Genomic DNA, 10,707 nt, shown 5'->3' on the forward strand with positions numbered 1-10,707 from the left:
ATAGCATACTAAGAAAATGTATTGATTTGGAAACCAAGTTTCACTCCAATCTGGAAGATTGCCTGATGTTTTTAGAGCCTCAAATTGGCTAATCTTTATGTCGAGACAAATCCATGTCCCACACCATCTGTTGTGTCTTAGTACCACATGGTATGGTAAAGATAAGTCTGTCATCATTTTTACCTTCTTCAATTTCGTCATTGAGGTGTTGCTGGATCTACACAAAGATGGCGTAAGTGCACTCAACCTAACATAAACATTTCATAGCTGCCTAAAGTGGTCTAACAGACACATTTTGGAGTGATCACTTTCCAAAAATATAACAGGGCCCACCATTCACATAGGCCTATTTAAAACAAACATTTTTAAAGCACATTTCTGTAAAGGTATGTATATGATAATCTTGTATTGTCATTGTTTTTATTATAAAATGCTCAGATTAACGTGTTTTGCAATATGTGTTAAAAAGGCCTAGCTTGTCTGTCTCTCACATTTGTAGATCACTAATTCAGGTTCAGAGTGACATCTGCTGTACAAAATGGGGCACCCTCCTTATACCTCAATACCACTGTCGTCCCTAGCTACCACAGCCACAAAGTCATAAACCCCGCCTATTTCTACAATTTCTCTTCTTAAAATATGACTTTAAATCTAACCCTACGCTTAACCACACTAAGTCTATGCCTTTCCTAACCTTAAATTAGGACCAAAAGGCACATTTTTTGTTTTCATGAATGACGATATATTTGCTTTGTGGCTGTTGTAACGAGTGGAAACCCAATGGCACCCTCATGTCAAGCTCTGACGTGTGTCTTTTTACGACGGTGTGCTTGTCCAGTTTCCGACAGTGTGACTCGCAAAGCGTAACCGCTGTGAATAAGCTGTTTTACTTTCCTGTTTTACATTCTAAAAACTAATCTTTAGATAATTTCAAACTAAGTATCAACAAAAATAACTGTACCGATAACCGATATATTGCAATTATCAGTCGAAATACGTGTTCAACCAGCTTCAGTTCTGAAGTTGCAACTCGAGGCCCCTGCGGAGTGTTAGCTCTAGCGGCACTGTAAAGTTTGTTGTTGTCACGTGACGTGATACGAATGTGGCGATAAAGTTTTTGTTTCGTTATTAAAACTGCCATACATTTCAACATTGGCTATCTATTGAAGTAACCATTTTAACGCAATGCCTCAACCAAAATACAGGAAGATTGCTGTGATTGGGTACAGATCTGTAGGTGAGTCACATAAGAAGCTAGCTAACTAACGCGTTAGCCAGCTTTTGTTTTTGTTTGCATAGCTACGCTATAGCTACGCTATTGCTAGCTAAACTAGCAAATGTTAGCTAGTTAATACCAAAACACAATACCATAGTTGTGTAACTTAATTGTGTACATGTTTGTATAGAAGTTGTCGACAATTACGAAACGTTGTCGTTGATATCATTATTTCTATTCACCATGCCAAAGTTGTGTGCTAACTTTGCCACAACGGCAGCCAAGTAACTAGTTCCTCGATGTGGCACTGTCTCGCGTCTACCTCACACTCTACTTACAGTTAGATATTTGCATTGTGAAATATCTCCTGTCACAGCTAACGTTATGCAATTACAATTTATAACAGTTGTTCAGAGTTCGATAACTTTCAGTTTCTTACTTAACAAATTGTAATTTTCTATGATTTTGGAAATTGTTGCTCATCGGCCACCACAACAATACATTATTTAATACATTATTTCTTTACTTCTACAGGAAAGTCTTCTCTCACAATACAGTTCGTGGAAGGACAGTTCGTAGATTCATATGACCCTACCATTGAAAACAGTAAGTATTTATTTATTTTATATAAATGTATTGGATCAGTTTTGTTTATCTAATTGCACCCATTGTAAGGTGCCGTTGAGGATCAAATAATATGCATGGATGAAAATAAGTTATAGGTGGTTGTATCCAGAATGTATTCTCATTTCATGACCATGTTATATCCAGCAATTACCATTTTCTCCTGTATGTTGCCTGTGATGTAGGACTATTCAATAGTCAGATTCCCTTGCTAAACATTTAGCAACTGAAAGCTTTTATTGTTTACCCTAGGGACTTACCACAATTTGTCCAATAGAAACTTGTTTTCATTGTGGAACGTTGTACGTTTAGGATAAACGGCTTCTGTTACAAAACATTTTGCAACGGAATCTGACTAATGAATACACCCGTGGCTTGGGCTTGACCACTTGTCTCTTCATCTGTTTCCAGCCTTCAACAAAATGGTGTCTGTCAACGGTCAAGACTTCAATCTTCAGTTGGTCGATACTGCGGGTCAGGTATGTATGCTTTACATTGTACTACATTACTCATTTTATTTACCTCAGTTTCTGAAATAAAAACACTATATACCTGCTGGGTTCCGGTGATCAGTGGCAGTTTGCGCAGATGAAATGTAGAATTGTTGGGATATTGACAAAAAACAGTGATCAATATTTATTTCAGAAGCACTTTTTTGTTTTCAATCTAACCGATTTCTCCCCTTATCGCTACAGGACGAGTACTCTATTTTCCCTCAGTCTCATTCAATGGACATCCATGGTTATGTCTTGGTCTACGCAGTGACTTCCATGAAAAGGTGAGTAGTCACAGGTACATTTCATTCTGGGTTTATCCATCAGAGATTGTGTTCAATAGTCACTTGTACAGGGTTGCAGGTGTGATTGCAGGGTACAGTGAAAATCTTATGGTCCAAGCTCCGACATGCAGGATGAAGTGAAATAAAATAATGAAAATGGTCATAAAAAAACATTAGAAATAGCACAATATACATCATAACGGTAGTAGGGGGGGAACATCTTTGCCCTTGTGACTACTGTGTGTATAAATGGTTGTCTGTGCATCAATGCACACATGGACCCTAGTAACCTGTCTCTTTTTGTCTTTCACGTTTTGCAGTTTTGAAGTTGTTCAGGTTCTTCATGACAAGCTTCTAGATATGGTTGGGAAAATACAGTAAGTTAACCAAAATTATGAAAGGTTTAATGCTGCTTTTGATGATTTTGTGTCTTAAAACTTTTTTGTTTTTCATGTAAGAAATATCAATGGATGTTTTCTTTTAGGGTGCCAACTGTTCTTGTTGGGAACAAAAAAGATCTCCACATGGAAAGGTAAACTTACTTGAGCTGAATGAAGGTGGAGAGCAATGGTGCTCCCACTCACATGCATGGCTGGTACAGTATGTGTAGAACCATGACACTATCTGATATATGGTTTCACCTTGGTTATCCAGCCAAGGCCTTGGACCTTGTGACTATAGAGGTACATAAGTGCCTCCTGAAGATACTGTATGTGATTTCATTACATCATGCTCAGTGTGTCCTTTTTCCCCTCAGGGTGATCAAGCCAGAAGAAGGGAAGAAGCTGGCCGACTCATGGGGAGCAGCGTTCATGGAGTCTTCTGCCAAGGAGAACGAGGTAGACAAATATATATTTTCTGTAGACAGAGCTACTCACCAAAATTGTGTGTTTATTCAAAATAATTAAGGTATTTATTGATTTGTTTTCATCTCTGCATTGCAGACCGCTGTAGAGTTATTCAAGCGGATCATTCTGGAGATGGAAAGGGCGGATGGGAACGTTGCCTCAGAAGATAAGAAGTGTGCTGTGATGTAAGAGGGTCTAACCAGGACAGCAGTAAGCTCATTGGCCGAAATCAGGAGACACATCACCACCAGCCTGCCAATCATGACCTCCCCAGCACCAAGGAGCTGCAGTCGCAATGTGGCCATTTATAATTCAATAGTGTTTTGCAAAGGCAGCCAATCACACTCAAGACTGACAAAGGAGAACTCTGAGAGGTGTCACACAAGGGTTTCACTGTCAGTTTTACTGAACTCTGTCAAGTTTGGTTGGCTTAAACCAAACCCCATGAAAAACAAAACATATGAAAATGCCAAATGTAATGTATGAGCCACAAACTCAAACTTTACACACAAAAAACTTCTCCCTGATAATCTGATAATTGCAATCAACTAGCTAGCCATGCATCAACAGATGGAGCAGTGACTGGCCAGTGTCCCTGACTCTCACTGGCTAGCTTCACCTTGTACACCTCGACTCCTTTTCTCAGGTCATCTGTATACTTCAATGAATACACCGGCCATGGCAGAGAGCCACAGTTCACATTGCTGTTGTAGCGACATTGGAAAGTTGCTGTGATATACAACTGATTAATGTCTTAGTTGCAGTATATTGGAATGAGTTTTCTTTCACACAATACGTGTGTTGCGGAAATACATTTCCTCTTGCATTGGTCTTGGCTAACATTGTTTCACTGTAAAACTTTCAGCAAGTCAACTTCAGGTAACACTTCATCCTTGAACTGTAAATCATGTCTTTTAGAAAACAACGATTTTTATTTTCTAGAATACATTTTGATGTTCTTCAGCACTTCTGGTTGGCAGATTGGTCCTCACTCCTTCCTCTCTGTGATGTATCTGTCATCTGACTTTAATAATTGAGCTGTAATTATCCAGTAGATGAGGCACCCTTGAATGAAGTTTCAGATTAGAAGAGTGGAAGGGATCAGTTATATTTAAAAGTTGTGGCCTTTTGATCCCAGAGAACTAGAATCCTATACACAGGTTCGATAGTGTTGTTGGTTATATCCTGAGATAATACAAGTTTGTTTATTCAGCAGCATATTTAATAAAATGTCTGCATATAATTATACTATAATTAAGAATATTATGGACTTGCAGTTTTTGCATTCACTGATAATTCCTTACCACTGTGGACTGCAAACCAGTTCATGGGGACCACAGGATCTGCTGGTTTAGTTTTTGGGTTTTGATTCCAGAAGTGATGTAGGCTTGCTCAAGCTCAATAAGGACGCTGTATGACCCATTATGACTTATACATTTAGTATTGAGTCAGGGAATAGCAGCGGTCACACAGTGCTCACCATAACCTGATTTGCGTGTCCACTTTAGCCTTACAAACAGAAGATCAATTAGAAGCCAATGGTTTTTACTGACATTACTTTCATTTATCCACCCCCTAGTATCTATTATTTGTTATTTTGATGTTTTTTTGGGATAGAGTGCTTCTCTTTGAGTAAGTAGTAGGTTGATTGATTGATAGGTGATTGATGGTCAAAGAGAAGCTGGTGATGCTGTGTCTTGTGCCTTACCTTACCCTTCAATACCCCCTTTATTCAACCCACCTGCTTCCCTACCTGACTCAAGGTGCTCTAGTTTTTTTTCTGTTGCCTTGATCCAATGGGTAAAAACCAGGTGGTGTTGTGCAACCAATATCCCCACGGTCAATGTTAACTGAGAAATCTTGCTGTAAACAGTTTTGTATATATAAATAAATCCTTTACTCCATTAAAAGTCTATTTTTTTATTGATTAGTTGTGCTGTAGATGCTCAATTACTAAGAATAAGAATTCCACAAGTCTCTCAGGAAATTAGTAATTATTTGTTTGACAAAATTGAGCAAAGACTAATTATGACACTAACAATTATGTAATTGTCCCTGTACTAAACCTAAACTATCATAAAGCGCAATAGTAATGGTGTCTTTTTGTAGGCACTAACTCCACCATGGCTTGTTGGCCAAAGCTTATGGGGAAATTAATGGAGATTTTGTTTTTTGGATCAACATTGAAAATAAGGTTTCTGTTAAACAGGCTTAGGAGATCTTATATGTTTTGTTCTATGAGATCATATTCATCAGCAAATGGCACTTTTTGGAATTTTGAAGCATTTATATCAAACAAGCACTTAAAGGCTTCATAATTCATAAAGGTCATGTTAACTGACATTATCTCAGAACAAAATGTAAAAGATCGCCTAAGCCTGTGAACCTCAGACCTTATTTTTGGCTTTTATACCAAAACCCAATTCTTTCCCCATAAGAATGATGGCTGAAGGAACCAGAGGTAAATCATTTCCAGTTTTAGGACTACAAGTTGGCGCGCACCTTGATGGTCTTTACGGAGGATTGTCAACTATGGCATAAGGAGACGACGAGTGGATAAGAGGCAATCCGTCATTTTGATTAAGACATTCATGAGTGAGCTAGGATTGACGTAGTCAATATAACTCTATAGCACTTTTGAAATGTACAGGGACAGACTTCAGAACATTTTAGTAAAAATTCCCTGTCTTAGGTCAGTTAGGATCACCACTTTATTTTAAGAATGTGAAATGACAGAATAATAGTAGAGATAATTAATTATTTCAGCTTTTATTTCTTTCATTCCATTCCCAGTGGCTCAGAAGTGTACATACACTCAATTAGTAATTGGTAGCATTGTCTTTAAATTGTTTAACTTGGGTCAAATGTTTCAGGTAGCCTTCCACAAGCTTCCCACAATAAGTTGGGTGAATCAGGTTTGTAGGCCTCCTTGCTCGCACATGCTTTTTCAGTTCTGCCCACACATTTTCTATAGTATTGAGGTCAGGGCTTTGTGATGGCCACTCCAATACCTTGACTTTATTGTCCTTAAGCCATTTTCCCACAACTTTGGAAGTACTATGCTTGGGGTCATTGTCCATTTGGAAGATCCATTTGCAACCAAACTTTAACTTCCTGACTGATGTCTTGAGATGTTGCTTCAATATATCCACATAATTCTCCATCCATATAATTTTCCTACCTCATGATGCCATCTATTTTGTGATGTGTACCAGTCCCTCCTGCAGCAAAGCACCCTCAGAACATGATGCTGCCACCCCCGTGCTTCACGGTTGGGATGGTGTTCTTCGGCTTGCAAGCTTCCCGCTTTTTCCTCCAAACATAACGATGGCCATTATGGCCAAACAGTTCTATTTTTGTTTCATTAGACAAGAGGACATTTCTCAAAATAGCACAGTCTTTGTCCCAATGTGCAGTTGCAAACCATAGTTTGGCTTTAATATCCCGGTTTTGGAGTAGTGACTTCATCCTTGCTGAGCGGCCTTTCAGGTTATGTCAATATAGGAATTGTTTTACTGTGGATATAGATACTTTTGTACCTGTTTCCGCCAGCATCGTCACAAGGTCCTTTGCTGTTGTTATGGGATTGATTTGTACTTTTCGCACCAACGTACGTTCATCTCTAGGAGACAGAACATGTCTCCTTCCTGAACGGTATGACGTCTGCGTGGTCCCATGGTGTTTATTCTTGCGTACTATTGTTTGTACAGATGAACGTGGTACCTTCAGGCATTTGGAAATTGCTCCCAAGGATGAACCAGACTTGTGGAGGTCTACAATTGTCTACAATTGAGGTTTTGGCTGATTTATTTTGATTTTCCCATGATGTCAAGCAAAGAGGCACTGAGTTTGAAGGTAGGCCTTGAAATATATCCACAGGTCCACCTCCAATTGACTCAAATGATGTCAATTAGCTTATCAGAAGCTTCTAAAGCTATGACATCTTTTTCTGGAATTTTCCAAGCTGTTTAAAGGCACAGTCAACTTAGTGTATGTACATTTCTGACCCACTGGAATTGTGATACAGTGAATTTTAAGTGAAATAATCTGTCTGTAAACAATTGTTGGAAAAATGACTTGTGTAATGCACAAAGTAGATGTCCTAACCGACTTGCCAAAATTCTAGTTTGTTAACAAGAAATTTGTGGAGTGGTTGAAAAACAAGTTTTAAGGACTCCAACCTAACTGTATGTAAACTTCTGACTTCAACTGTAAGCAGACAACGAAAGCTCTTACAATATTCGATGATGACATTTCTCTAAAACAGGCTATAGGCTACATGTGCACCACCAAGTCAGAACAGTAGGCTAAATTATTAGAGTGAGGCACATGGGCTACTAACAGCTTACTACACAACATACACTTAGTATTACTTTCTTAGCTACAGTATTACATAATTTATGCAGCAGCATACAATACATTTGTAGACTCACATTGCTGTGCTGTGCTCACTTGAACAGGAAGGTGGCGCGGCGGTCCTTGGGCAAATTTTGTCATCAAACTTTGTCATCAAAGTCTGACTTTCTCTGGATTTATGGTGCTTTCAAGACAACTGCGAGCTCTAAGAAAAAACAAGGTCAAATCATGATGATGTCAGTGATTTTCAGGTCGGAGCTCTAGAAAGAGGCCCGAGTTCCCGACTTGCAATTCTGAGATGGATGACCTTTCAAAATGTATTTTCCCAGTCGGAGCTCGTTCTTAACTCACTGAAGTCAGAGATTTCCCAGTTCCGAGTTTCCAGTTGTTTTGAGCCATGCAGCAAGTCATGCTGGATTGACAGCATGGCCAATGTTGAATGTTTATCTTTTTAAGCTTGGAAAAGAGACCCTTAATGCCAGAATTCGACCACACACCCACTACACTGAATAGCAGGCTTTGTAATGCTTGCAGTTAGCCACTGATTCCTTCCAAACAACTTATTGTTGAATTTGCAATTTCCAACTTGTTATGGCCGATGAGCACCGGTACGTTTTATCTATAATTTCTCTTCATCATTTCCCTTCATTTGAAAAGGATTTGCCAGTAGATTGTCAACTTCATTCATGATGATGACTGCTAGCTTGCTAGCTAAGATTTTGAAAGTATGATGTTGACATGATCAGTCCAATCATTAGCTACGGTATATATAGTGTGATTTGACGTCATTTTATCTATGGCCAATGATCTTGAGCCTTCACGGATGGGCACTTCTAATGTAACTCTATGGCAGCACGCAAAGGGCTTGAATTTTCTAGCTCTACCCGTAGATTTTGCGGTGACGTAGTGTCCCTGTGAGTGACAGAGCACAGAGCAAATCACAACGCAACTAGAGAACAATATCAACCCCTACACGCAGTATTTTCCGTTGGCTGCCCCACCACCACAGAAAGCACTGAGCTAGTCTGAAACACCTGCCTTTTGGAGCTGCCTTACTCAAGAAAGCAAAAATCAGACCATGTTTGTGTCCCGCTTCATTAACCCAATCATTTATTTTAGATTTTACATTGTTTGCAAACTGATATGTGACATGTATAAATACCAAAATAACATTGCAAAACAGGTGGGGCTCAAAATGACGGGTCGCCATTCGCCACAGTTCTCTGCACATACGCCCAATCCCGCTCCTTACCCTAAACTCCCAACCTTACCATCTCCATACAGTGATACATCACATTCTTTCCCTTCTTTGAGCCCACCCCTCTCTTTACTCACGTTTTGTTTAGTTTGATGTTGTGTTTAGACTGCTGTTTTGTTGTGTTTCTTTTTCCTTTCTATAATTGTAAAGCGACTTTGTGTCCTTGAAAAGCTCTATATAAATCCCATGTATTATTATTATTATTATTATATGCTGCTGATCAACATGACTTGCCTACATTTTTACAATTTGTTATGCTTAATTTCCGTTATATTTATCCCTCCTCTCCTATTAGGAGCTGGAGTCCAGACAGGCTTTGTGAATGGACATAAGAGAGAATTAGCAAACTCACACACACCCTAAAACAGGAGTGGGCAAACGTTTTGGCTTGAGGGCCACATCGGGATTTTGGAATTCAATCGAGGGCCGCATTTGTTGGGGGACTAATTGTTTGTTAAAATCAATTTGCGAGAACCTCCTGAGTGGCACAGCATCGTAGTGTTTGAGGTGTCACTACAGACCCGGGTTCGATCCCAGGCTGACTGTGACTGGGAGACACATGAGGCAGCATACAATTGTCCCGGGTTAGGAAAGGGTTTGGCAGGCTGAGATTTCCTTGTCCCATCGCGCTCTAGTGACTCCTGTGGCGGGCCGGGCGCATGCATGCGGACATGGTCGCCAGGTGTACAGTGTTTCCTCCCACACATTGGTGCGGCTGGCTTCCGGATTAAGCGGGAATTGTGTCAAGAAGTAGTGCATCTTGGCTGGTTCGTGTTTCGGAGGACGCATAGCTTTTGACCTACGTCTCTCCCGGGTCCGTACAGGAGTTGGCCGAAAAGGTCCCATCAATCAAAGCCCCAAGCACACCTCAGACACACGCAAATCATATTTCTCCTTTCCCAAAACCTAGGCTCACCTTCAAATGTTGGTTTTGCGATCGGTTGCCCATTTCAACAGCCAGGGTTTCATTAAAGGATCCTTTTTTTAATCGCATATTTAATTAAAGTGCATTGCATTTGGGGACGTTAAACTTAAATTCATTGTCACAAAACGTGCGTCAGACAAAAAAAAACATGTATTTTGTTTCTGGCTGGCATATGTGGTGGTCGCCTAAAGTCACTGTATTAGGCAAGGCCTCATATATATAGGATAGCAAACGAATGGTGGAATAATAGCCCAGCCTATGAATTAACCTTGCGCTTGCTTACAGCGAACTGGCGGGGATGTTTGAATGGGTGAGAGCTTCTCTGGTGTTATGTGATCACATTGGCTGGTGGTAAAAATGCAATAAATGTAAAACCTCTGTTCTCCCCACGCCCAATATTTTACAATGAAATGTATTCCATTAGAATGCCCAATGTTAGAATGTTTCAAATCAAATGTATGAATTCATTTAGAACGTTTTCTTATCAGTCTAATTTCCATAAACATTGTGATTGGATGAAAGCAGGGAGGGTTATCGAAACACGATCAAATCCATTGCTCTCCTCGAGCTCATTAATGATATAATGTTCATATTTGAAGATTGCCAAAAGGCCAGTCTCATTGGCAATGACAAGGAGTGGCAAGGAATGGAATGTTAGCTGAATAGAATGGTACCCAGGCTACCCCTTTTACCCCGTCTCAC

The 10,707-nt window shown here is 39.7% G+C and overlaps 1 protein-coding gene across 1 annotated transcript; it reads left to right on the forward strand.

The window, feature by feature from the left end:
- The first annotated feature begins 808 nt into the window (after positions 1-808).
- On the forward strand, positions 809-5,376 carry LOC115143167 (GTP-binding protein Rheb-like). The gene is made up of 8 exons (XM_029683298.2): positions 809-1,237; positions 1,751-1,822; positions 2,252-2,319; positions 2,536-2,618; positions 2,939-2,995; positions 3,103-3,150; positions 3,376-3,457; positions 3,563-5,376. The coding sequence occupies exons 1-8, from the start codon at positions 1,186-1,188 to the stop codon at positions 3,653-3,655; spliced, it is 555 nt and encodes a 184-aa protein (XP_029539158.1). The 5' UTR covers positions 809-1,185; the 3' UTR covers positions 3,656-5,376.
- Positions 5,377-10,707: the final 5,331 nt, after the last annotated feature.

Source organism: Oncorhynchus nerka, linkage group LG15, assembly GCF_034236695.1.
Source record: "Oncorhynchus nerka isolate Pitt River linkage group LG15, Oner_Uvic_2.0, whole genome shotgun sequence".
Taxonomy (NCBI): domain Eukaryota; kingdom Metazoa; phylum Chordata; class Actinopteri; order Salmoniformes; family Salmonidae; genus Oncorhynchus; species Oncorhynchus nerka.